This window comes from Phaethon aethereus (assembly GCF_964289735.1).
Source record: "Phaethon aethereus genome assembly, chromosome: 29".
Lineage (NCBI taxonomy): Eukaryota > Metazoa > Chordata > Aves > Phaethontiformes > Phaethontidae > Phaethon > Phaethon aethereus.
The window spans coordinates 2,729,028-2,755,313 of NC_138605.1; the positions used below are offsets into that span (position 1 = coordinate 2,729,028).

Genomic DNA, 26,286 nt, shown 5'->3' on the forward strand with positions numbered 1-26,286 from the left:
ACTGGGGGGCTTTGAAGCGCAGCCGCCCTCGCCGGCGTTCCCGCCGCTCGGCTTCCTGCCTTTGTGGCGGGAGCGGGGCCGCTCCCGGCCGGGCACTTCCTCCACCACCCCCCCCCCACCGAGGACCCCCACCCCGGCTGCCGGGGACTGAGCCCCCCCCGCCTTGGAGACCTGGGGCAACCAGGGCTGGAACCCACCCCCGGGTTCGGGGGACGCCCGGGGATGGATCCTGCCCATTCGGGGGCCGCTGGCGCTGCGGCTCCATCACATGATGAAATATTTTCCTCCCCGGCAGTAGCTGGGATGGCACCAGCCGATGCCGGGAGGGGGACGGATTTTGAGGGTGGCGGCACCGGGGGAACCCAGTGCCGTCACCCCCAAAATCCGGCCCCCTCCCAGTGTCGTCAGGCAGGATGCGTCCCCCCCCACCGCCGGCCCTGCCAGGACCAGATGCTGCATCCGCCCCGCGTGGGACGCGGGGACGGGCGATGGCCCCATGGGCGGGTGCCACTGGGCACCGGTAGGACAGTCCCACGCTGGGGTGCCGGTGTCCCCCCTGGTACCCCCTGGTTCCAGTTCCCAGAGCCCCACGGGGCCACATTTGGCATTTCCTGCCCGGATGCAGCTTCCGCTGGCTACGGCCACCACCGGGATGGCGGTGCCGGCCGTTGGGGGACGTGTGTCCCGGGAGTCACCCCCGGCCGGTGTCGTGTCCCCCCACCCACCAAAGAAACCCATCGCCAGCACTGCGGACAGGCCACCCCGCTGTGCCACGAGCCAAGGGCTGGTGGCCCCCATGGCACCGGTGGTCCTGATGACACCGGGTCACACTATGGGGACGGGGTCACCACCGAGCCGTGGGCCGGTAACAGGACGGCACCGCAGCCTTGGCTGGTGACCGCTGCGGGAAGGCCACCGCCCCGGCTGTGACAGCGCACCGGGGACCCCGCAGGGCACCCCCGGGGACCCCGCACCGCCGGAGGACCCGTGCCAGCCTCGTGTGCCGCCTCGGTGGGACTTTCCCGGGTCAAAAAGTCCCGGGGCCGAAGGGCCCCCCCCCTCCGGTGGCACCGGGAGTGGCGTCACCCCCGGGGCTATCCCTGGACGGATTTCCCCCGCGGCTACTCCCGGCCCCGCGGGCACTGCCCGGCCCCGCGCGCACCGGCGCTCCCTGCCCGCTCCCCGCTCCTCCGGGCGCCGGTACCGCCCCCGGTGGTGCTGGCCCGCCCGCCCACAGCCGGACACCGGGAGGGGAGCGCGGCGGCAGGGCGCGCCCGGCCCGGGAGGACGCAGCGGGAGGGGTCCCGGGTAGGGACGGACCGGGAGAGCGCAGAGGGACCCGGAGGAGGCGCAGCGGGAGCAGGGACGGAGCACGGGGGGCAGCGCACCGCGGGGGGGTCGCACCGGCAACCGGAGGGGAGCAGCGGGCGGCCGGGGCCGCGGCGGGGGTCTGTCTCTCACCAGCACCAGCGCGAAGCGCTCCTCCAGCTCGCAGGGCTCCGGCATCGGCATCTTGCCGGGGCAAGCAGCCCGGGGCAGCCCGGGGCCGCCGCCGCTCCCGGGCCCCGGGGCAGCGCCTCCCCGTCCGCGCTCTCCACGTTCCCCATCCCCGGCCCAGGCACCGGGGGGCGGCGGGGGAGGCTCAGCCCGTCGCGTCCGGCCGCCGCCGCCGCCTCCCGGCCCGCCCCGCTCGCCCCGCCCGGCCCCGCCCCGCCGGCCTGCCCGTGGCTCCGCGACGGAGCCGCCAGGGGGCGCCGAGGTGCGGAAGGGTGGTGGCGCCACTGGGGGGCGCCCACGGGAAGGGAGCGAGCGGGATGTGCCAATTGGCTTGGCCCCGGGCCACAGCGGCCAATGAACGTCGCGCTTCTGTGCGGAGGAGGGGGCGCCTGGCCAACGGCGGTGCTCGGGCGCGGCCGGCTGCCAATGGGCGGCGGCGGCGGCTCGCCCCTCCCGGGACCGGGTTGTGGCTGTGGGCCAATAGAACGAGGAGAAGGGCGGGCCTCCTCGGCGCGCCGGCCAATGAGGGCCGGGGGCGTGGAGGAGTGGGGACCGTTCGAGGCCTGGCACGGACGGCGGAGCGCCGCGCAGGTGAGGGCCGGGGGGAGCGCGGCGGCGGGGGGGCCCGGCCCGGCCTCGGGGGTCCCCGCCGCCTCCCGGGGCCCTGGTGGCAGCTGCGGGCCTCGGGCAGCCCCCACCGCCCCATCAGACCTCACCCCGGAGGGCCCCGGCCTGGGCAGCTCCTGCCCCACCCCCAGGCCTCGCTCCTGGGGGCCGGGGGGGGTTGGTACACGCGGGTCCGGACCCCCGTGGGGGCTCTGTCTGGTCCCCGGGGGATGCAGCAGGGTGGGATCCGGGGGGAGCCCCCTCGGAGGGGCCGCCGGCGAAGCGGGTGGCTGCCGGCGGGCCCGGGACAGCGCCGGGGCCAGGGCCGGTGGGTAAAGGTCGCCCAGCAGCGGCGGTGCCGGTTACCCATTGACGACAGTGCTCAGCCGCCGCCCTCGGGCCACCGATCGGGGACGTCACCAGTGAAACCGAAACGGCTCCGGCCTGGCTCAGTCGCTGGCAGCAGGCGAAAGAAGGGCCTCTGTCCCGGCTCCCTGGCCCTGGTGCGGGAGGCCTGGATCCTTCTGCCGTCCTGGGAACCGGGACCCACCTGCTGTCGCCTCCACAAGGAGGCCGGGCCCAGCCTGACAAAACTCGCTGTCACAGCCGCCCGCCGTGCCGCGGGGAGGCTGTCACACACCTCTGCAGCTGCCACACCCTGTGCAGAGACAGCTTCCCCATTGCCTTGCGCAACCCCCAGTGAGGCCACAGGGCAGCAACCTCTGGTTCTGCCCCACTGTGAGCTGTGGGGCCGAGCCAGGAGGTCCCCATTGGCATGGTGGCACCAGCCTAGTGACAACTCATCTCTCGCTGTCCCGGTGCTGGGGCGAAACCAGTGCAGCCCTGGACAAGGCCAGTGGGTGCTGGGGCCTGTGCAGGTGTGCCAGGAGGAGACCCTAGTCCGTGCCCTCCACTGGTGCGGCCGGTTGACAGCCCTGCAGCCCCTTGGGCTCCGGCTGCCCCAGCCTGTTCGCCCCCTCTGCCCCTCGGGGACAGGCAGCTTGTGTCACTTGCTGGGCTGGTTGGGCGCCCGCAGGGGCCAGGGTAAATAGCACCGGCCGAGCCTGCCGGACCAGGCGCTGGCGGAGGGGCTGGAGAGGGAAGGGGTGAGGAGAAGGAAGGAGGCCCTGCAGGATGCCTCATGCTGCCAGAGCCTCGTCTGGGGATGTCATTATGGGCGCTAATAGTAGCCTGGCACAAAGACGTTTTCCAGCTGCCGGCAGCGCTCCCGTGGGGTCGGGGCCTCCCCAGGGGCAGCCCCGGTCTCGCAACAGCCCACAACGCTTGCACCAGCTGGGCGAGGAGGGTTCCGCACGCCCAGCCAGCGCAGAGTGCGGTGGATCCTAAGCAGCCTGCAGCTCCTGCCACTCGCTCTGCATGGGACAGGCAGGTCCTCAGCTCCTGTGGAGCTCCTCTGCCGTGTGGCAGGAGCTTTGGGAGCACGGGAGGGCTCCGGCATCCCCCTGACACCCCTCCCCCCTTGCAGCTTGCACCTCTGTGAAGCGGCCGGTGGGCCCACTCCCAACCCGGCGCCATGAACGTTTTTGACCGAAACATCAACTTTGACGCCCTGTTCAAGTTCTCCCACATGTGAGTAACGCCTCAGGCAGACTGGGCTCGAGTAGGGGGGCTCACGGGGGCTCTGCCAGCCTCCTCCCCAGCCTCACTGCTGCCCCCTTGCCTGCAGCTCGGCCTCCACCCAGGAGCACCTGAAGAGGGTCTACGCCAGCTTCGCCCTCTGCATGTTCGTGGCAGCTGCAGGGGCCTACATCAATGTGGTGACCCACCTCTTCCAGGTGAGGGGCCTTTGGGGTGCCACGGGTGGCCCCTGTGCTTGCACCCCTCCAGCAAGGCAACGCTGGGCCCCTACCTGCCTCTCACCCCGCAGTTCAGCCTCCTGACCGGCCTGGGCGCCCTGGGACTGATGATCTGGCTGACGGCCACCCCGCACAGCCGGGAGACAGAGCAGAAGAGGCTGGGGATGCTGGCCGGCTTCGCCTTCCTGACAGGTAGGTGGGCACCAGGGACCCTCCCGCGTCCCACGGGACCCCAAGCCCTGGGGGGACGAGGGCCCCGACCCAGCGCCGACCGGCTCTGGTGACACCCTGCTCTGTCCTCCCAGGCATCAACCTGGGGCCCCTCCTGGAAATGTGCATCTCCATCAACCCCAGGTAGGAGCGTGACACCCCCCAGCCGCCCCCCGCCGCCCCCCGGCCCCCTTTACCCCCTCTCCTCTCTCCTAGCATCATCCCCACCGCCTTCCTGGGCACCGCCGCCATCTTCGCCTGCTTCTCGCTGAGTGCCCTGTACGCCCGGCGCCGCAGCTTCCTCTACTTGGGAGGTGAGAGGGGCCAGGGAGGAACCCACGGGGGGCTGGGGGCTCCCTGCACGGGGTCGGGGGCACCCCATGGCGGGCCGGGACCAGGCCTGACTCCCTGCTCTCTCTCCGCAGGTTTCCTGCTCTCCGGCCTCACCCTGATGCTTCTCTCCTCTGTGGTTAATGCGTTTGTGGGATCCACTTGGCTCTTCACAGTGAGTCCACTCCTCTCTGCCGGGACCCCATGGAGGACGGACAGACTGATGGACGGACGTCAGCTCGTGACACCAACACAGGCCTGTCCTCATCTAACGTCCCCTCTCCCTCCCGCAGGCCAACCTCTACCTGGGGCTGATGATCATGTGCGGCTTCGTGCTCTTCGACACGCAGCTCATCATCGAGAAGGCGGAGAGTGGGGACAAGGATTACATCTGGTGGGTGCCGGGGATGGGGGGGGACGGAGGGAACAGGAAGGGCTGGGCGTCCCTGAGCACGCCGCTCTGTCCCTGCAGGCACTGCGTCGATCTCTTCCTCGACTTCGTCAACATTTTCCGGGAGCTCCTGATGATCCTGGGCATGACCGAGGTGGGTGATGGACCCCAGGGCAGGGCCGGGGGGGGGGCAAACCTGCCCCTCGGCAGGGTGGGGGACGGGGGCCACAGCCCTGGCCGTGACCGGCTGCCTCTCCTCTTGCAGAACAAGAAGAAAGAGAAGAAGTGAAGCAGCTCCGGGCCGAGGTGGAGCTGTCCCCGTCCCCATCCCCGTCCCTTCTCCGATTCATTAAAGGGGTTGCGCTTTGCTGCCAATGAAAAGCAGCCCAGAAGCTTTCGCACCTTGTGGGTTTTTTCTCTCGTTTAGCTTTTCTTTGATTAGAAACGGGCCGGTTTGTGGATCCTGCTGGAGTTCGGCTCCCCCCATCCCTGGCCTGGCTGCCCCCCCAGAGCCTGCGGCCCTCGTGGCTATCGCCGAGGCCTGAGCTTTCCGTGAGGCTTTTCCCCGGCCCTGCGGGCAACACGTCCCCGCTGCACCTTGCGGGCGGAGCTGGGGCATTTTCCCCCCACCTGGGCAGCCGTGGACCCCCCTGCCAGCTGGGAGGGGGGTGGTGGGACCCCCTGAAGCCAAATTCGGCGGAGGAGCTTCTCCTTTCGCACCAGTGTCAAGAAAAACAACAGAAAAGAAACCCATCGGCTGGGCGAGCCGGCTGGCGGGGACGACGTATTTGGGTTCCCGGCTCTCCCGATCCCACTGTCGCCCGTTTGTACACCGGGATGATTCAATAAAACGCTCAGACCCAACCTCTCGGCCCGCTCGCTGCCTCCCTCCCGCGGGCAGGATGCGGCCCAGGCAGAGACGACAGCGGCTCCACGAGAACGTATATAAATAAACCGGGGGAGGGCGGCTTTATTGAGTTAAAAACCCGGCGGCGGGGGCTGTACACTGCGATAGCACCATCGGAGAAAGCCGGGCACGGGGCAGGGGAGGACGGGCACCGGGACCCCCCAGCCCAGGCAGCACCCCCAGACTGGGAGCGGGGGGCAGCGGGCTGGGGGGCGGAAGACGTGCGAGTGCGGCCGGGGGGGCTCAGCCCTGGCTGCCGCAGGAGGAGAGGCTGTCGTAGAGCGAGTCGCTGAGCGACTCGGAGTGCTCCAGCCCCGGGGGGCCGTGCCCCCCATCCCGCGACCGGGCCTCCGTGCTGCCCTCGTCTCCCACGTCCGAGGCGCTGGGCGTCCGGCTGCTGCTGGCGCTCAGGGTGGGGGGCAGCGGCGGGGGGGCCTCTGGGGACGCCCCTCGACGCCCTGCCGGGCTGCACACGGGTGCCTGGGGAGGGGCAGCGTGGTGAGGGGGGGCTCGCTGTGCCCCCGGCACCCCGCCAGTGCTAAATAACACCCCAGGGCTGGCATGGTGTCCCCGGTGGTCCCCCTCCCCGGCCCCCCCTTACCAGTGCGGGACGGTGCAGCCCCTCCAGCCCCCCGGGGGGGCAGAGGAAGGGGTCAGCGGTGCCGCAGGCTTTGGCATTGGGGAAGGTCCAGTTCTTGCTCTGCTGGACGCGGCGCGGCTTCCCGGCATCATCGCCGGCATCTGCGGGGAAAACTTGGGGGTCAGTGCTGGCCTGCAGGGCCCCCCCGCCAGGGGGGGCCGAGCCCCTGTGGCACCTCACACAAGAGTGGGAGCACACCCGGCACCATCGGTGGGGCCTTGCGTGCCGGAGTGGGACACCGACCTTGGGGACCGGTGTGGTGGCCGTGCGGGCCGGCAGGGGCCGGGGGCCGGCATGCTGGGGCGCTCCGGTGTTTGCCGGCCACCAGCAGCTCCTCCGCGCTGGGCACCTCCCGCTCCAACGTCCGGGCCTTGCGCGGTGCTTTGGTGATGGCGGGTGGCCGTGCCGGCACGGCGCCAGGCAGAGGCTCAGGGCGTCCCCGTGGTTTCGGGGTGCTCTTGGTGGGGACCCCACTGTAGTCAGGGGGCGGGAAGGTCCCGATCCCACTGTCCAGCGTCCGCGTCAGCGACCCGCAGGCTGCCGGCACAGGGAAGCGTCAGCGCTGGGGTTCCACCCCGGTGCCCCCCTTCCCGCTGCATCCCCCTGGCACCCCCTCACCGGCGAAGTGCTGCGACGTCCCCGACTCCGACAAGCTCTCATCCGATGGCAGCTCGTCCCGGAGCCCCACGTCCGGCACCTGTGGGGGCTGCGGAGGGTGAGCGGCCACGGGGTCCCCCCCAGCGGGGGGTGCGCAGCCGGTGGTGGCGATGGGGGGGGGTCCTCACCTTGTCAGGGGGGTCCCGCAGGTGTCCCACGATGCCGTTGCGGGGCGGCCGGCAGAGCCGGGGGTCTTTGGCGTCGGGGGGAACCTGCCGGAGGTCGCACAGCTCCCGCTTGTGCTCCAGGCGGCTCTCGTAGGGCACGTCCTTCCCGTCCACCCTGGGGACGACGCCGTGTCAGGGGGGGCTGGGGGGGGCACCCACCACCCCTCACCCCCATTTCCCCCCTCCCGGGCCACCGCTGACCTGTCGAGCAGCTGCTGCATGAAGGTCTCGGCCGTCACCTCCTGGTACATCACCGGGAGGTGGCCGGGGCCACGGGGGGGCCCGCGCGGGCGCCCCTTCTCCAGCGCCAGCCCCTGCAGGAAGGCGTGCTCCTCCCGCAGCGCCTTGCGCAGGTCCTCCGCCTTCTCCATCAGCTTCGAGATGTTGAGGCTCTCGGCTTCCAGCTTGCGGGCGGCCAACTTGACCTCGCGGCGTAGGGGAGCCGGCGTCCCGGCCCACTCCCGGCCCCGGCCGCCATCGCCGCGACGGCTCAGTGCCGGCAGCTTGCTCCGGCGCAGCCCGAACCAGCTGGCCAAGCCGCCGGCCGCCTTCCCCTTGGCTTCGCCCACCGGCGCCCGCTCCTGCCCCTGCAGCCGCAGCACGTTCTCCTCGATGCCCTTCATCACCTTCTCCTCGATGGCCGAGTGCCCAGCGGCGCCCGGCGGCGGCCCCGTGCCGGGGGGCTCGGGGGCCGGCAGCGTTTTGCGGGGGACCCCCGCCGCCTTGGCGCCTGCCGGCTCCTCGCCCCGCGGCATCCCAGCTTTGCCGGCACCCGCCTTGGTGGGCAGCTTGGTGGGGCTGCCGTGGGGGCTGCGGGTGGCCTTGGTGGGGGGTGCTGGGGGGGCCCGCGGTGGGGTCCTGCCGCCGGCAGGGCGCCCCTTGCCCCCCGCCTTGCCAGGCTCACCCATGGAGCTAGAGGAGTAGCAGCGGGCCAGGGGCTCCCCGCCGTGTGCCGGCTCGGGGTGCTTCAGGCTGCCCCCCAATCCCCCCCGGGGTGGGGGCCGCGGCTCAGCCCCATGGCCTCGCTCGGGCCGCCCTGGGCCAGGGGGCTCACGGCCCTCAGCCCCCCGCAGCTTGCCCAGGGCGGCCAGGCGCTCCTTGAAGGGCAGGTAGCCCGGCTCGGGGGGCTTCTTGCCGGGGCGGCGGGAAGGGGCCGAGCCCCCCGTGCTGCGGTGGGTGCTGGGGGGAGAGGCGGCCACCCGTTCCCCACTGGTAGGGGGTCCCGGTGGCCCAGGGAGCTGCTCAGCTGCATCGTAGGCACAGGGCGGGGGGAAGGTGGGGGGCTCGGGGGAGCCGGGCTCCGGGGGGGCATCAGGGGACGCACGGCGGCTGAGCGCCGGCGAGGCCTCGGGGTTGCCGCTGCGGCAGGGGATCTTGGAGGCGCGAGCAAGCTGGGGGCTGAGGCGCAGCACCCCGGGGGGGGGCGGCAGCTTGAGCACCTTGGGGGGCGAGGGGAGGGGGTTGCCTCCGCTGACAGGCGAGAGCGGGGTGAAGCCTCCCTCGGGGCTCTCCTCGCCTGGGGCGTAGAGCCCTAGAAAAGCGGGGTGCTCGCCACGCCGCTGCCTGGGGGGGCCCCCGGGGGCTTCACCGTTGCGCCGGCAGCACCCCCCCTCGCCCCGCAGCAGCCGCTCGGCCAAGGCGCTGAGCAGGGCCCCCCGCGGCGGCGCGGCCTCCTCCGGCGAGGAGCAGGGGCTGCTCTCGGCCCCCCGCCACCCCCCGGCAGCCCCCGGCCCCCGCAGCGGGCAGGGGGGCCAGCCCGGGGCAGCGCAGGGGTCGGGGGAGCCGGGGGAGGCCGGGGGGGGGCCCAGCAGCGGGTCCGTCTCCTCCAGCTTGCGCAGCACCTCCAGGATCTGGGCTTTCTTCTTGAAGAAGGGGGAGAGGGCGTCCAGGGTGGGGGCACCGGGGCTGAGCCCGGGGCTGCCCGATGGCACCGATGGGGTCACCTGCGGGGACCGCGCACTGTTACCCCATGGGCAGCCGGCGCCAAGCCCCATGGCACTGTGCTGGGGCTGATGTGGTGGGGCTGGGAGAGGGGGACGTCCTGGGGCCACCACGGGTGGAATGGGACGAGGAGAGGGACGCAGCAGGGTTTGGGATGGGGACGCAGAGGGGTCAGGACAGGGAGACCGCAGGCAGGCTTGGAAAGGGCGATGCCACATGCTCAGGGACGGGGACGCTGTGGATCCAGGGGAGGGGGACGCCGCCGGCCCTGGAAGCGGGGTACCACGGGCCTCGGACACCGCCGACTTGGAAAGGGGAACAGCATGAGCTTGAGGGGTGCCACAGCCCAGGGGGGGGAACCCAGGGCAGGGGGGGTCGGAGACGCGCGTACCCACCTCTGGCAGGGGGATGCAGCGGCCGGGGGGCAGTGGGGCGGGCGGCTGCTCGGCAGAGCCCGGCTGGGGGCTGGCCGGGGCGTCCGGGGCCAGCGGCACTGGGTGCGGCGGCAGCTGGAGAGGAGGGAGACCCCGGGTTAAGCCTGGGGGGGGTGTCTGTCCCGTGACCCCCCCCAGCACCGACGCAGCCCCGGCCGCACCTGGGGCAGGGATCCGGCCGAGAGCTGCAGCTTCTGCTGGAAGAGGTCGCTCAGCGCCTGGTTCTGGCGCTCCAGGTCGAAGACCCGTTTCTTCAGCTTGATGCATTCCTCACGCAGGTCCTGACCGCGGCGGGGGGCAGGGGGTCAGCCGGGCCCCCCCAGGCCTGCCCCAGCCCCCCGCCGCCCCCTAACACCCACCTTTTGGTTGAGCAGCGCCTGCACCACGTGGTTGGCGACCTGGGGAGCAGAGGGGGGGGCCTGGGTGGGGCGCGAGGACACACGCAGCCCCGCGCCCCGGCACACGCGTGTGCACGTGTGTCCCACGTGCCCCCTCCCCGGTACCTCGTCCAGGCAGCGCTCGTACGTCTCCCGCTGGTTCTCGTTGGCCTGGGCCAGGGCCGAGTTCTCCGCCTGGGGACAGAGTGGGGACGGCTCAGGGGACACGACAGAGGGGCCCAGGCACCTGGACCCCCCCCGGGCACCCAGGGGACCCCTCCTCCGCCTGGTGGGACCCAGGGCCACGCCTGCAGGGACAGGGCTGCTCCAGAAGCGGTGACATGTGAGGGCCATGGAAAGCAGGAAAGTGCTGGCCCCCACCATGGTGTCTGGGCTGCTGGCTCCATGGCACCGGCCACGGCTGCCTCTTAGCGGAACGGTGGCAGTGGCCACGGCTGCACAGTGTCCATGGCTGCCTGGTGGCACGGGCCACAGCTGCCCGAAGGCAATGGCCATGGCTGCCTGGTGGCCATGGGTGTCCTGGTGGCCCTCATTCCTGGTGGCCACGGCTGCCTAGTGGCACCAGCCACAGCTGCCCAGTGGTCCCAGCTCTCAGTGGCGTCGGCCGCCGGCCCCCGCCGTACCTCCAGCTCCCGCAGCCGCTGCAGTAGCTCATGGCTGGTGCCCGTCTCGCCGAGCGCCGCGGGGCTCCCGTCTCCTGGCGCCTCGGCCACGCTCTCCGACATCGCTGGCTGCCGGGGGACGCAGGTCAGGCCGGGGTCCCCGCTGGCCCCTGGCCAGTGTCACCCCTGGCCCGCAGCACTTCCAGGCCCTGGGCAGCCCTGATTCCCGTTACCTCGCTCGGGACGTCCCCAGCCCCGTCCCGCCGCGGTGTCACCTGCGGGGCAGAACGGGGCTGAGTGGGGGGGACGGAGCCTCGGGGACCCCCGGGGCTGAGCCCCAACCACACCGGCCCCGGCCCCCCGAGCCACAGGGACCCCTCCTGCAGCCCAGCCCCGCCTCCCCGCCCCTTCCCGGGGTGCGCAGAGACCGCGGGACCGACCCCGGGGCACGGGGATGCAACAGCACCCCCAGGACCGGCCCCGGGGCACCGGAACTCACAGCACCCGGTACACAGGACCCCCGGGGTGCAGAGGGGTCCCCCCCGGCTCTAGTCCCCGTGCCGCACACCCCACTTCCCCCAGGGCTCCCCCCGCCGCCGGTGCCTCCCCGCGCCGCTCGCCCCGAGGGCGCCGGAGCAGGGGCCGGCCCCGAGCACCGGCCCCGGCCCCGCGCACCGGCCCGGTTCCCCCCCGCGCCCCCGCCGCGCACTCACGCCCGGGCTCCCGGCGGCGCCGCCCGTCCCCGCTCAGCGCGGCCCCGGGGCCGGTCCGGGCGGCGGCGGCGTCTCCATCCCGGCCCGGCCCGGCCGCGCTATTGTTGGGAGGCGGCGGCGGCCCGGCTCCGCCTTCCCGCCGCGGCCGGGGAGGAGCCGGGGCCGCCACCGCCCCCGGTACGCGGCTCCGCCAGCGCCAGCCCCGGGCAGGGAGCAGCGGGGATCCGGGGCACCGGGGACCCCCGGGAGAGGTGGCACCGGGACACGGGGAATCCCCATGTGGCACCGGGCACCTCCGGGGACACAGGGCACCCCACGGAGAGGGACTCCCCGCGGACACCCAGCACCCTTTGGAGAGGGACCCCCGGGAGCCCTGGACACTCTTCGGGGTGGCCCCCGGGGCTCTGGGCACGGAGCCGTGTGTGGCCGCAGGCCAGGGCCCCCACCCTGCACCCCACAAGCCAGGCAGGGGTCGGGGTTCACGAGGGGCCACGCGGCCCCGGCTCACCCGGACATGACGGTGGCAACGCCCGGTGCCCCGGTGGGGGGCTTCAGCAGCACTGCGGGAACCGGAGGGGACAAACCGAGGGTCTGGGGTGACGGGGGCAGAGGCCACGAGGGAGGTCACTGGAAGCAGGAGAGGTCGGGGCGCAGCCCTGTCCCCCAGCAGGGACCCCGCACGGCTGCACCGTGGGGGGAGCACTGGGGGTCACCGGATGGCCCCAGAGCAAACTCTGCCGCCTTCTCCCACCCGACACGAGAGCAGCAAAAATAACTGGGGCACCGGGATTTGCGGCCCCACTTGGCACAGCAGGGACAGGCATGGAGAGGGGCTGTGGGACTCCCCACCAAGACCCCAGCCGGCCACCCCCAACCCGATGGGCGGCATGACCTTGGCCAGGCACCCCAGGACCCCGCTGGCAGCGTGCACAGCAGCACTGCGCGCCCTTGCCGGCATGCACGGCTGGACCTCGCGCGTGCCGTCCCCGTCATCCCCCCACAGCCCATGGGGCCGGCAGCAAACCCAGGCGGGTCCCCGTGGGGCCCATGGGCCCCCCTCGCACTGCCCCCAGCACAGGAAGCGGCCCCGGGGCCGGTGGCTCCAGCTGCGTCACGGGGGGAAGTGAGGCTCCGTCTGGAGGGGAAGAGCAGCCCGCGGCCCCCCCAAGCCCCGCCGGCGGGGGACCGCCGGGGGGGGCCCGACAGATGGACAGCGCGGCCGTCCCCTCCCCCAGCACGGGGGCCCCTTGGGGGCAGCGCAAGGGTCGCTGTGGGGAGGGGGACGCAGCTCCAGCAGAGCCAGGGGCACCCGGAGCCCACGTCCCCCTCCCTGGTCCCCCCCGGTCACCCTGGGCCAAGGGACAGCGGCCGCTCACACCCGCTGCCCCAGGCACAATGGGGACACGGCACGTGCCCAAACCGCATGGCTGTGGACATGCCAGCGCGGTGGGGAGCTGTCCCCTGCACCGGGGCCACAGTCCCACGGCATGGCCACGACGTGCTGGCCTTGGCCTGCGCTGCACCAGGGTCCCCACTCTGAGCCCAGATGGGGTGACAGTCACCAGTGTCCCCAGCCCTGCTGGGCTGCAGGGGCTGGGCTGCTCTTGGGGCAGCCAGGACACACTGGGGATAGCGGGGACAACCCAGGGACAGCCAGGATGCACTGGGGACAAGTGGGATGGGCTGGAGAAACAGCCTTGGGTAGCAGGGACACATCGAGGACAGCTGGGACTCACCAGAGACACGCCAGAGACAGCCAGGATGCAGTGGGGACACTGGGGACAGCCAGGACACAGTGGGGACACAGGGGATGTACCAGGGACGCACTAGGATGCAGTGGGGACACTGGGGACAGCCAGGACATAGTGGGGACACTGGAGACATACCAGGGACACGGTAGGATGCAGTGGGGACACTGGGGACAGCCAGGACACAGTGGGGACAGCAGAGACACACGGGGGACAGCCAGGATGTACCGGGGGGAGTGCGGACTGGCGGGTAGGATGGAGGACAGTGGGGGACACCGCAGGGACAGCGGGGAGCCTGGGGGTGCCAGGGGACGCCGGGGATAGACCGGGAACAGGCGCGATGCGCTGGGGACACATGGGTTGTTCTGGGGACAACAGCCCGGGGACAGTGGGGACAGCCGGGGTGCACCGGGGACACGCCGGGGGGACCTGCCGGGGCACAGGATCCCCCTCTGCAGCACGCTCCGGTGCCCGGCGACTGCGGGGACCCCCCTTCCGCACCGCGGGGCTGCCGGTATCCCCGAGCTGCGGCCCGACTTCCCCGGGGAACCCCCGGTGCCGCCGCCGCTGCTCCCCGCCCGCCCTCCCGCCGCGGCGCGGCCGGACTCACCGGGGGCTACGGCGGGGCGGCGGCGGCGGCGCGGGGCGGCATGGCCGGGACCGGGGCCGGCCCGGCGGTGATGATGTCATGGCTCCACCGGGCCGGCTCCGCCCTGCGCCCCCGCCGCCGCCAATCCGCGCCCGGGGGCGGGGGGGGGGGGGGATGTGGGGGTGTCCCGGAGCGGCGAATGCCCCGGTGCCGCCGCCACCGCATCTCTTCCCCGGGGTCCGGGCGCCCCCCGCCGTGATCCCGGGAGGGGACCCGCTGCCCTCGGGACACGGCCCCGAGCGGCCGGGCCCCCCACAGAGCCCCCCCGCTGCAGCCACCAAGTGAAGGCCCCAAATAACGGAGCGAGCCCTGAAGGCAGCAGCTCCCATCAGCAACGAGACCGGAGGGGTCAGCCGTCCCCGGGAGGGCGCTCAGCATCCCCGGGCAGCCCCCAGCCAGCCCACCCTCACCGCAGGACAGTGGGGACACTCGGTGCCCATCTCTGTTGCTTTATTGTAGGGGGTACCCAGGGGAGGCCACCCCCTCCCCCGACCCGAGGCACAGACCACTCCCCAGAGCAAAGGGCCCCCCGGCGCCAGTGAGCATGGAGAGTTGCCCCATCCTTCCCTCCCGAGTGCCCCTGGGGCTTCTCCCGTGGCCAGCCCAGCCCCACCGCACTCCCCCCAGTGAGGGGAGGCATTGCTGGGGGAAGGAGGGGCAGGGGTCCCTGCTCCAGGGTTTCAGCACCCAGTGCTCCAGGAATGACACCGGCAGAGCAGCTGGACCCGCGGCTCAGTCGGGTGCTGGGTGAGGACACCGGTGCCTGCAGGTTTTCCACAGACATCCCACCCAGGGGCTCCAGCAGCATGAGCAGGACTCGCAGGGGAGCGTAGTGAAGCCGCATGCTGCTAGTCTCAGCTCACGGACGTCAGCTCCAGGCTCCCGTTAGCGGCCGCTCCACGGACCTGGGCGGAGGAGGCAGCTTCCTCCAGCCGCCTATCCTCCCGGGGCCCTGGCCGGCACGCCGCCATCGGCAGGGGACTCTGTTGGGGACAGAAAAGGCATGGTGGGCTGGCTGCAGCAGGACCTGCCCCGGCAGAGGCGAGGACAGGCCTGGCCCGTTGTTGCTCCCACACGAATTGGCTGTTCCACAGGGACGGGAGCGCCAACAGACTGGGAGACGTTTCCTCTGGGCTCCTGCTTGAAACCAACAGCTACAGCAAACCGGTGGTCTTCATTCAGGGCCTGGGGGGTGTGTGCTCCATGGCTGGGGTCCCCCCATCCCAACTCTCGGCTCCCACCAGGGGAGAGGCGCTGCAGGGATTCCTCAGCTGCAGGGACTCCTCAGCTGCAGGGACAGCGTCAGAGAGGTGACAGGGGACACAGGACAGGACGTCTGAGGACATCTCCACAGACACCCTGGGGGCACGTCCCGAATGAGCCACAGGCTCCGGGCGGGGCACAAGAGCGACTTGGAAGTGAAAAATGAGGCTCAAAAGAAGAAAGCAGAAGCCCTTTGTCCAGAAGATGACAGCTCCCCTTAAAATCCCCAGATGGGAGAAAATGGGCTTTCCACAGCGGGTAGTCCCCAGCCTGCGAGACGTCCCCACCGCGTCCCAGACAGCTCCCGCGCCACACGTCCCACGCAGAGGAAGAGGGTGGCACAGAGCCACCCACAGAGACGAGGCGACCACCCATCCTCCACCGCTGCCCCAGGGACGGGCTCTGCCTGCCACCCCCTCCATGCTCCCACCAGCATCCAGATCGCAGGCGGAGCACGGGTCTGAACGCATGGGAGAGCAACCCCGCTCCCCGAGGGCCTGGGTGCACGGCCGGAGGGCAAACAGGGCTTCTCTCCCCTGGAAAGACTCATCCTGCAGCTGACTGCAGTGCCCCAGGGCTGTGGTTCGCCTGGAGCAGGAGCTGTGCTACTGCTGGAAGCCCCCGGCGCTCCCCGGCTGTACCTGCGCAGGCAGCTCGGCCGGAGGCTCGGCCGCCGGGGAGAAGACGTGGGCAGAGGAGGTTCCTCTGTCCGTCAGCGCTGTCTGCGGAGGGAGGCCTGGGTGGGAAGGCTCCTCCAGGGCCAGAATGTCTATGGGGGCTTCGGCAACATCTCTGAGGGACTGATCGAGGGCCACAGAAGGATCAAAGAGCAGAGGGGACGGGGGACACTGCATGCCATCACCCACCACGTCCAAGTCCTAGGAGAGAAAACAGTGGGAGCGGCTCAGCAGCAGGAGGGGTCCTGAGGAAGCCCGTGGGAGACAGAAGCACGAGTCCTCACAGCCCTTCTCCATTACGCCCTTGAGCAGCGGGGCAGGAGCGGGCAGCAGACTGCTCCACTGCTTTACGGGCGCAGGAGGAAGGCAGAGCAGTGGACACCGTGCCACTGCGCCACCCAGCCTCAGCAGCCGGGAAGGGAACACGGCTACGAGGCCCTCCTCCTCCAGAGCAGTGTGATTCAGGCTGGCAATGCTGCACTCCCTCTGAAAACAAGGTGTGGGGCACAAGGTCTGGAGCCCAGCGTGACGTGCTGCCCCAGAAGCATCCCTGCAGCAGCCAGGGCTGTGAAAGGGTCTGATCCTGCCCTCCTCAGCACACCTGGAGCAGTCACCCCCTCCCAGGATTTCACACAACCCTCTTTGCTTGTCCTGACACAAGGGATTAGAGTGGACGGTTTCTGGCTTACTCCTGCGTCCGCCCTGCTCGCTGCTGTCTGCCGTGTGCGTGGATAACCCCGCTGACGCGAGAGGCTGGGATTCCTGTGAGGCTATTGTTAAAGGACGGGGGTTTGTTTTGGCTTTGGAGGGTGTTTGCCATGAAGGCGAGATGCCTGCGACTCACAAGTGGCATTCTACCAGCCCAGCATGACAGGAGATAAAACACAGATGCCCTAACACAGCCGTACACTGCTGTAGCTCCGAATCCCTCTGAGCCGAGGGCTCTCACAGGGTGTCTGCGGTTCACATCCACACCTGGCTCAGGGTACAGGACAGAAGCAAGGTGCCTGCGTTCCTGCCTGAAGCACCCAAAACCCCACACAGAACAGGGGACCCTCTCAAAGGACAGGCTGTGGGAGAGAAACAGTTACATTTTTCATTTCTGACCAGAAAAAACCACCACCTCCCACAAAGGCTGTTTTCAGAGAGAGCCAGCTCTGCCCCACAGGAGGAGGGCTGGGCTCTGGACCAACGCCCACCGAAGGCAGAGGGAGCGTTCCCCCGACCCCAAGGGTGCTGGGCCCAGCCTGACCCCACAGCAGCAGCACTTGCTCTCCCATGTTAACACTGTGGCTGCTGCCATCCCTGGGACTCTGCAGCGGCTGGCGATCCCTCCTCCATCAGCAAACTCTAAAGGGGTTATGAGATTTGCCTCCTGATAGAAGCACTCAAGAATCTCAGGGGCATCCAAATACTAAAGCAAGTGATGCCTTGTTCAGAGGAGAAGCTCCAAATGACCACAGTATTTTTTTGTTTAAACAAATTTCAGAGGATTTTAAGCATGTAGGCTTAACATGCATGCAGGACATCAGAATAATCTGGGGATTAAAACCCTCACTTATTCCTCATGGGAGAGGAGAGGGAAAAAAAAAAATCCTTTTTAAAAAGCCCCTAAATACAGATTTAAATGAGAACACAGCCCTTCTAAAGGGGCAGTCACCAACCCTACACAAACAAACATCTTGCAAACCTATTGCATTCCAGCACGTTTTTCAAAAGACTCTCCTTCCCCAAGCCAGCAATAAAAAAAAATAATTCTCCATTATCTGTGCTGGGGAGGCAGCACTTTAACACAACGTCCACACGTGCTCCACACAGAGAGCACCGGGTCTGCTGCACCGCAGCCCGCTCCACCAGTGTTTCAGCGTGACTTCATGCCACGCAATGAGAACAGCGGTATTCAGGGGAAGTTTTTCTGCAGGACACGTTGCTTGCACACCATGGCCTAAAGCACACTGCACAACTTACATCGCTGAACTCCAGGGGCAAGCTCTCCGTGGGCTGGAGCTCAGCAGCACTCAAGTACAGGTCCGTGGGGGCAGCTTCCAGCTCCTCGGGGACAGCCAGCACCTGCTCGGGCACATACATCTGCGGAGGCAACCGGAGATGGAGCGGGCAGCACGGATCCTCGGAGAGGCTCACGGGAACTGGCTTGTTGCAGGGCACTTCCTCAGAGCCTTGACACGGTTTAAACAGAGTCTGGTTAGCGTCCTGACAGATGTCTGGGAAGACGTGGTCAAGGAGAACCTGCACAGCAGACAAGCTACGGACAGATATGCATCCAGAGGCGTAAACGCTCCCCACTCACCCACCACCCTCCAGCAAGCGCTGTTAAAAACCCCATACATTTCCGCACAGTCAGGAGTCCAGGCTCCAGAGTTGCACCCTGACTGCCCATTGACACAGGTGACGTTACTCGCACGATGGAAAATGGGGACAACAGCGACAGCATCCGTGGGGGGGCTGGGAGCCCTAGCTGGATCCCGGTAAAGCACTCGCAGATCCTCAGATGGAAGGTATTACAAATGCACAGGCTTAGTTTTATTTGCAGACATCCATTTAGAAGGCATCTGCACAAGCCTTAACATCTAACACACAGCAGAGATATGAGCACACACAATGCTTTTTCCACAGCCAGGAGTTTAGTTCCGGTATTTCTATCTTCCCAGTGCATTTTCCTTCCCAATGGAAAACCTATTCCTGCCAGAGGTGTAAATGGGATTTCCTGCCTTTAATCACAAACAGAAACTCTGCTCCAATTGCATCGCACTTGCAGAGAAATCTGCCAGCAGAGAGTAGCTACAGATCAAATCCCATCCTCTTTCAAGAGCCCTGCAGAACTACAGACAGACCCACTGCTGAGGCTGCACGAGGGTCTGCATACAACCTCTTACTGTCAGTCCTGAAGTTTCTACTTACTGCTGCCAGGAACAGCTGAGATTGTCACCTGCGTGGAGGTTGTGACACAATCTGGAGCTGGGGCCAAAGCAGATTTCAGGTGTGGATCAAGTCTTCCAGGTGAGATACCTCAATGTCAGACCCACCAGCTGTTCTTGATGTTTGTGGGGTTCACGCCACAGTTTCCTCTTCACGCAGCACAGTGTGGTAGAGGAAGAACACCCCCAAACTTCCAAACCCACATAAACTGCAAAAGGCACAAAGTTTAGCCCAGCTTCTTAAGCCATCTAGGTTTCAGATTTATCCTTTCCTCCTCTGCTCTCTGCACCAAGGCAGCTGTGAACATGCTGATACGACTTCCCAGCAGGTTGCGGGGAGCCTGTAACCTGTCCTAGCAGCAACGGTACGGATCCCAGCCCAGAGGAGCCAGATCTCCCAGACACTCAAGGGCAGATGTGGCACGGAAAGCATCTCTGTATGAACAGCAGGGTGGGGAAGCCAGATTTTTATCTCTCTGAATGACTCCCAGATCAAGCACTGACTTTATTGGTAGCCAAAAAGCATGGATTGCCAAGATGACAAAATCACACGCTCCACCTGGAGCCCAACAGCCCAGCTGGGTTCAGTCCCTTTAATGCATTGTCACAAACAATCCCGCTCCTGAAAAGCAAACAAAGCCCAAGAGCCTCCCGACAATGCACAAAGCAGAGCAGACTGCAGATGTTATCAGCTCAGCAGGGCTAACTAAAGTAAAACCTTGTTTTGTGTCAGTGAAAGTCAGCTGACAGCTCAGACATAAGGAAATCAAACCTTGCTTTTTCCACTCCCTTCTCGGCCTGCCCTGCTCAAAGCAAGCCAGCTGCAAACAGCAACTTGCTCAAACTGTTTTATAGGTATTTATCCTGTCTTTATTTTGAAGTATACGGTCACTAGAGAGAAACAAAGGCAGCTTCCTGCCCCCCAGGCTGCTCCCTACACGAGTCTGCCAACTTCAGTAACAAAACAAAACCAAGAGCTCAAACAAGACGAAGAGCTCATCCTCCTCCTGGCTGCCAGCTCTGCTCTGGGACCCAGCGCTGGAGCTTCTCCTGACTCACACCAGCAACAGCTGCTAGTGCAGCTCCCAACGCGATCCAAACCCGCTCCTGGACACATCCACCCAATCCCACTTAGACAAGAGCTGCACAGATGCACCCAGGGCAGCGCTCGGTTGGGGTGGTGATCCCTGAACTGGGGGGGGATCCCAGTGGAAATTTCAGTGCTGGCCCTCAGAAAGCTGAGGCTGTTTCAGGTCGAACAGCTCGAGGCTGTTCCATGGCAGCCCCAAACAGGCTAGGAACTACTCCCTCCTTCAGATCCTCCCAAAAAAGTCACTGAGCACATGCTTCAGCAGCCAGACACCCTTTCCTACAAACATCCCTCACAGCATGACTCACACAGAGAGCTCACACAGACCCTGCTCAGGATTGCTGTTGGCACCCAGCACCTGTAGCCAAGCCAAGATCAGACTTGCTTCTATCTCCCTTTCACACAGCCAGAAACTCTCTCGTGCCTCCCTCAGGCTTCAGGACATTCCCTTGCCGCTTCCAAGGGAACTAGCCACCCCGTTCAGATGCTCAGCGTACCACAGGAAGGCTGCAGCAGGACCTGCCTGGGCAGAGGCGAGGACAAGCCCAGCTTTTTGTCACTCCCACACGAATTGGTCATTCCATGGCAATGGGAGCGCCAACAGACTGGGAGACGTTTCCTCTGGGCTCCTGCTTGAAACCAACGGCTACAGCAAACCGATGGCCTTGATTTAGGGCCAAAGAGAAAAAAGGAGAACCAGACACACTTCAAACTGCTAGCCAACGGTCAGCAGCACAGCCCATGGCAGCACAGGCAGATCAAAGGATACGCGTAAGGCAGTGCCTGGTCATCGGGAGGGACTGGTTGGAACATCGGACATCGTCAACAAAGGCCAAGCACCTCTGGCTGGAGCGGGTGGTGTGCGCCTGCAAGTCCAAGAGAAGAGCTCAGAGCTGTGCTGGAGTCATCCGGCTCTGTTCCAGAGAAACCCCCTCGGCTATACAACACTTGCGTCCTGCTTTCAAAACACGCCAAGACCAAACTCTCAGTTCCACTCCAGCAGAGCCTCACGCCTCATTATGTCCTCCCCATTCAAGCTTTTATTAAACAGAGCTGAGATAATAAGGCACGACTTGATTTCAGTAGGAAGAACTTCACCTCAGAAGTATGTCTCAAAGAAGGAGGTTTCTCAGACTTATCTTTCAACTTTCAGAAGTCAGTTAATGGAATGCTTTGAATCTTAAAAACAGTTATAAAGAAATGGCTGCTCACAGCTCCACATTTAGTATCATGTGTGATGCGAGGGGCCTGCCTTTTGGTCCCCACAGGTCTAGCAGGAGTCTGAGTTTCACCACCATAAGGAGTATTTTCTACACATTTTTCAGTGATGAAATTCAGGCTACCTCGTACTCAGCCCTCTGTTTCAAAAGGGAAAATTCTCCAACCCCACACTTGAACTTCTGCAGTTTTGGTGCCCATTTAAAATGACTCTAGGAACCTCCAATGTTTCAGACAACGTGCAGATACTGAGGGCACCAGCCAGGACCGGCCTTTATGTCCTTGCAGAAAGGGTGTTACAAGGAGCAATCCAGCAGGGCCAGAGCGGACCTGGCCTGGGGTCGCTCCCAGGAAGGGACAAGAGGAGAGACCCAACTTCCAAGCGAGGCTGTAACTCCAGCCATACCCAGACCCCGCGCTGCTGGACGCACCTGCTGGGCAGCGCCATCGGTTGCCAGCATCCTGCGCTCCTTCAGCTGCCGGTGGAGCAGGGCCTCCACACCGTAGCGCTGCCGGTAGCGGCGCAGGCACTTCAGGCGCTTCAGGTTTTCACGCTCCTTGGCCATCAGCCCCTCCGGGCCTGTCAGAAGGCTGCTGCCTGCAGGGAGCGAGGGAGGGGTCAGAAAATACCACCTCACCTGCCACGTCCTTCCATTTTTTTTGGTATTGAGAGCCAAAATCAGCTGTTGAGAGCTCCAACAGCTGACTAATGACACAGATATCAAGGCACAGAGCGAACGAGCAGCGAGAGCTGCATGTATAAACAGGAAGCACATCTTTCAGTTACACAAGAAGATGACAAAGCAGATTCCATCCCGAAATTTATCCCAACTCTGTGCACAAGGAATACTTGGGCCATCAGAACATTTTTAAAACGTCTTTTAAAATAATCTGGCCATTCAGAAGTCTATTGTGATTTCTGCATGCAGAATAGAAGTCAAATTTCAGCTTGCTCCTGTGCAAGTTCTGGAAGCTTCCCGTAAGCACCCCCAGCCGTAATTACAGGGCAACGCTCGGGATCTGCTTTCCTATTACTGGTTTGCTAAAAAGAGTTCTACAAAATTGTTATGTACCAAACTTCCAGTTATTTTTACTTGGGGCCGAGCTCTATTATGCCATTTTCCAGGATGAGCTATTACAAGACTATGCTAGAGAAAGCATTCTTTGCACTGCAGTACTTGCAACCAGTTATACAACCCGGTTCTGCCTCGGGTGAACTACGAACTCCTGTCTCCAAGAGCATGTTCGGTACAGGGACAATCCCAACCGAGGCACAAGTGCTTTTGCACGGGAAAGTTGCATCTGAGCTAAGGAAGAATTTGTCATTACAGCAGTACTGGTGTAACTACTGAAACAAACTTCTGCCAATACAGACAGGACCTTACATATGAATAAATTTTTTGTTTATAAAACCAAAACCAGGAAGTCCCATACAAAAAAAGAACTTCTGTCTCAGAATTAACTTTGTAGTCTCATTTCCTGACGACACTGCAAACTTTGAAGAGCAAAGAAATCCGTCAACCTTCCTAACCCAAACGATACCAATCTCTGGGCATGAGGCCAAACACAGAAATACCTTCTCTAACCGAGTTTCACTCCTACAGTAATTTTCACCCTTACTGAAACAGCATTGCTCTGAAATCTGCTACTACAAAGGGCAAAAAACACCTTTTTTGTTTTTAAATGTAGAGTTCTGCATGTTTTAGAGAAGTGCTGTGCCCTCAACTAGGGGAATATGGAGCAGTGACTACCTGTACCAGTACTTGCCTATGGCTTCATGCTCTCCCTTGCGGCTGTGCAGGTATCGGCGCTTCTTCTCCTTCAGAAGGTGCTGGAGTCTTTTGAACTGGTCAATGTAGAGAGACTGCAGGCGGATCAGCTTCTCTCGCATGATCAAAGCCACCTCCTCAGCTGTGTATACACCAGCATGCCTGAAAAACACCCACACAAACAGGGTGAAGTGTGTAAGGCTCCCTCAGGGCTGTTCTCCTGACCAAATGACACAGACCTTATCAGAAACACAGGCTGAGCAGGGCTGGATTATACAGATCAAGGGGTCATGAGCAGAAATACTAAATTTATGGGTTCTTTTAAGTTAAGAGATCACCCCAAGATTGCTGCTGAATGGACCACTCCACACTGACAGAGGATGACCATCAAAACTTCCCAGAAGAACCATCAGGTCCAAGACTTGTGAGCATTCATGCCCAACAGCTCACCAAGGCACAAAGTCCAACTGCAACACCATTAACATCGTCACCTCTTTAACGTAACTGCTGTCTCCTCCGGTACCACACTGAGCTCAGAAGGCGCTGCACGCTCCACGTGTGCAAGCAGCCGGCAGCCACCAGCATCCAACTTACTTCAAGGGATCCTCCTGGTCGCTATCGATGCTGTCAGCCTCGCTGTCCGGGTCCCCTCGCCATGTCTGGTCCACTGTGATAGGGTCCTGCTCACCATCGCTCCAGCTGTCCTCATCTGAAAAGACAACACCCTGAGCAACAGGACACAATCTGATGTCCTAGCGCTGGCTGCTCTGGCACAGGACAGCCAGAGAGCCCAGGAGCTCAGCTCCACAGCTGCACGGAGGCGAACTGGCTCTGCCTCTTGTCAAGAGAGGCTTCTCCTCCCCAGCACAGTGTGGGCAAGGGACACAGAACAACAGGGAACCCACCAACGCGTCACATCCAAAACACACAGCTCCTGTGGAGTGACGCTCCTGCCTACCCAGGAACCATGGACTGCCAGCTGACCCCACCAAGCAACCCTACGAGACGGGAAGCTCAGCACTGAGCCAGCATTTGACAGGCACTGCTAGAGACTAACCCAGCAAAGAGAGAAGCTAGCTAACGCTTGTACTCTGTCAATGCAAGGGAAGAAAACCTGCAGGATTTTGGTCTGGCAGCGGGACTTGTCTACAGTCAGTGGCAGGCGAGACGCCACAGTTTGCAGAACACAATCTTTTACCCACAGAGACCTGAGATCTTTTTTACACTGGATTCAAGAACTGACATTTTTGGCATGTCCACACAAAATGAAGAACTCCAGGTCCTCTCTCACCCGTTTTTGCTTTCAGTTCATACCTAGGATCCGACTGGCTTCGCTGCGGCTGCTCTCTGCAGTCTGGGAGCCCAGCTCTGTTTTGGCATAAGAGCTAAGCTGGCAAAGGAGAGTCTCGCTTATAGGCCCAGGGTTGGACTTCTTCATCTGAGCTTGGAGTGCCAGAGTGTTCCTCCGGGCATGCTCCGCACAGAATGACGCACTGTGGGAATAAATCACAAGCTCGTTACAACTCTAAGCCAGCAAAATGAACAAGTGATACAGTGAGAAATGTTCCCTGACACCTGGAAAGCACATCCCCTCCACAGCTTTCTCATAGAGGGAGCCGCTGGCTGCAGGTACAACTTGGAAATGCCAGCCAGCCCCAGGTGGCTCGCAGACCACACACCACCGCTGAAATGCCACCTCTGGCACTGGAGCCAGCAGCCACAACAGCAGGGAAAGAAAAGAGCTTTTTACTTAAATGTACTGAGGTGAGCTCTTCTGCTTCCAAACATTCACACTGGACACCCAGTTTCCATGCAGAGCACGCTGGCCTACATCAGATGGATGCTTTTTATCGCAGAGGGACCAAGGGCAGAGTGAAGACTATCAGTGACCACACCCCTGTAACCTCCGGGAATGAAATGCGGGTCGATGCTCCCATAACGGAAACTGTGCTCTGCTGACGTGCTTACTGAATATCGATAACTGTTCTAGGCCCTTCCATCCACAGCAGTTGAGAACATTTTATATGCATCAGAGAACAAGAAGCACAACCAGGTCATCAACTCCACATAACACACGACCAGAGTATCTGTGCTGAGGATTTTCCATAAGCACAGACCGCAGCAAGTTAAATTTGCTGCCTGAGCGGAGGTACAGCACCGCATGGGTGCATGTACAACTCTTACAACAGACCTGGATCACTGCAGCCACCTTCTGATGGCACAGGGCAGCAGCCCAACAGTCCTGCAGGACCAAAATGGCTCCACACAGTGTCCAGCACACACAGAGCCTTTCTCTAGCTTAAAAACGTTTCAGAAAGAGGAAGCCACTTGTCTGAAGCAACGTAAGTGCAGCAGCTGAATCCGAATCAGGAGGACGACCTTCTCGTGTCTTAATTCTATATGGTACAGAACTGGAGAACTGGGAGACAGAGGTACTCACCCATCCTTCTTCTCTGGTTTGGGCGCAGCGTTGGGACACCGCTTTCCATTCTTTGTTGAGACGTAGCTGCACTGCTTGAAAGGGGCACTCCTGTCTTCAAGAATGTGCTTAATACAAAACTCCTGCCCCTCCAGCCGTGGCTGGGAGCATTGGCGGTGGGTGAAGGCACATGACAGAGGCTCCTGCGGCCGTGGCACAGGAGTAAGGCGTCCTCGGCTTGATGGCAAAACATGGATCCGAATTCTGTTCATGCCAACACCTGCTTGAGAGATTCCGAGCAGTTAAAAGAAATGAAACAAACTTCTGACAAAAGGAAAGAGCAGCAGCACCTGCTAACATCTGCATAAAACTCCTTGACCCCCTTGAAGAGGTAGGAGATTGCTCCTACAGAGAGTTTCTTCTGAGGAAACTTTTAGCTTTGCAGCAATCCCATTTCTGCACAGAATTAAATACAGCTCACTCACCTGAGCTATCAGGCAGCAACATCCAGGCCAAGGTGCAGGCACAATGAGCACTGCTGCCTGCCCGTATTGTGGCCAAGGGGTGATACACGTCCCAGAGGTACCCCTCGACCCCCATCACCCCAGTGCCGGACCCTTTCCTCCCAGCACACGAGCCCCACAGCTCCATACCCTCCCAGGGCACAATGCTCCCTCCCATACGCAGCCCACCTACCCCAAAACGCACAGTACAAACCCCATCCCTTCATGGCATCGCCTGTCCCCCGACTCACGGCCTCGTCCTCAGTGGGCACGATCCCCCAGCCCTGCCCGCCTCCCGCGCTTCACCCCAGCCCTGCGCCCTTGCTCCCCCTGCGCAGCTCACCAACCCCGCAGTGCCCAGTACGGGACCCCTCCCGCCCAGTGCAGCACCCCATGCAGCTCCTCAGGGCGTGGCCTCTCCTCCCGGTGCCCATCCCGTGCCTCCCGGTGCCCCCCCCCCCCCCCCCCGCTCTGCCCCTCTCCCCGTCACGCACGTGCTCCGCCACCCGCCCCGCGCCAATCCCGCGCATGCGCAGCCGCGCCTCCCGGCTTCCCCGGCGCCGCCATTTTGTCCGCGGGCGGCGGGCGTGAGGGGCGCTCCCGAAGGGGGCCCAGGCAGCGCTGCCGGAGCGCAGGGAGGGGAGGAAACCGGCCTCCCGGGCGGTGCGAGATGGAGGAGCTCCGGGGGAGCGCGCAGGTGTGGC

General features: G+C 64.5%; 4 protein-coding genes across 4 annotated transcripts in view; 1 reads left to right on the forward strand and 3 right to left on the reverse strand.

Annotated features, from left to right (window-relative positions):
- FMNL3 (formin like 3) overlaps positions 1-1,607 on the reverse strand; it is a gene marked incomplete at both ends in the record, with an annotated part of 10,878 nt that extends 9,271 nt beyond the window's left edge. The window contains 2 exon segments of the mRNA XM_082011787.1: positions 1,462-1,523; positions 1,526-1,607. Coding sequence (XP_081867913.1) covers positions 1,462-1,523; positions 1,526-1,607 — 144 coding nt within the window.
- Positions 1,608-3,611: 2,004 nt separating this feature from the next.
- TMBIM6 (transmembrane BAX inhibitor motif containing 6) lies at positions 3,612-5,188 on the forward strand. The gene is made up of 9 exons (XM_082011807.1): positions 3,612-3,693; positions 3,791-3,899; positions 3,992-4,112; positions 4,226-4,274; positions 4,347-4,444; positions 4,556-4,635; positions 4,754-4,854; positions 4,933-5,005; positions 5,117-5,188. The coding sequence occupies exons 1-9, from the start codon at positions 3,638-3,640 to the stop codon at positions 5,138-5,140; spliced, it is 711 nt and encodes a 236-aa protein (XP_081867933.1). The 5' UTR covers positions 3,612-3,637; the 3' UTR covers positions 5,141-5,188.
- A 624-nt stretch (positions 5,189-5,812) lies between these two features.
- Positions 5,813-10,720, reverse strand: NCKAP5L (NCK associated protein 5 like; the record flags this gene model as incomplete). Its single annotated transcript, XM_082011744.1, has 11 exons — positions 5,813-6,238; positions 6,360-6,499; positions 6,642-6,935; positions 7,017-7,095; positions 7,184-7,337; positions 7,424-9,165; positions 9,559-9,672; positions 9,759-9,878; positions 9,957-9,995; positions 10,101-10,169; positions 10,619-10,720. The coding sequence occupies 11 exons, from the start codon at positions 10,718-10,720 to the stop codon at positions 6,002-6,004; spliced, it is 3,090 nt and encodes a 1,029-aa protein (XP_081867870.1). The 3' UTR covers positions 5,813-6,001.
- Positions 10,721-14,370: 3,650 nt separating this feature from the next.
- On the reverse strand, positions 14,371-25,351 carry KANSL2 (KAT8 regulatory NSL complex subunit 2; the record flags this gene model as incomplete). The annotated part of the gene is made up of 9 exons (XM_082011778.1): positions 14,371-14,690; positions 15,612-15,848; positions 17,616-17,869; positions 20,443-20,539; positions 21,323-21,485; positions 22,655-22,822; positions 23,255-23,369; positions 23,975-24,153; positions 25,101-25,351. 9 exons carry the CDS (start codon positions 25,349-25,351, stop codon positions 14,562-14,564), a joined length of 1,593 nt encoding a protein of 530 aa, XP_081867904.1. The 3' UTR covers positions 14,371-14,561.
- Between the last annotated feature and the right edge of the window lie 935 nt (positions 25,352-26,286).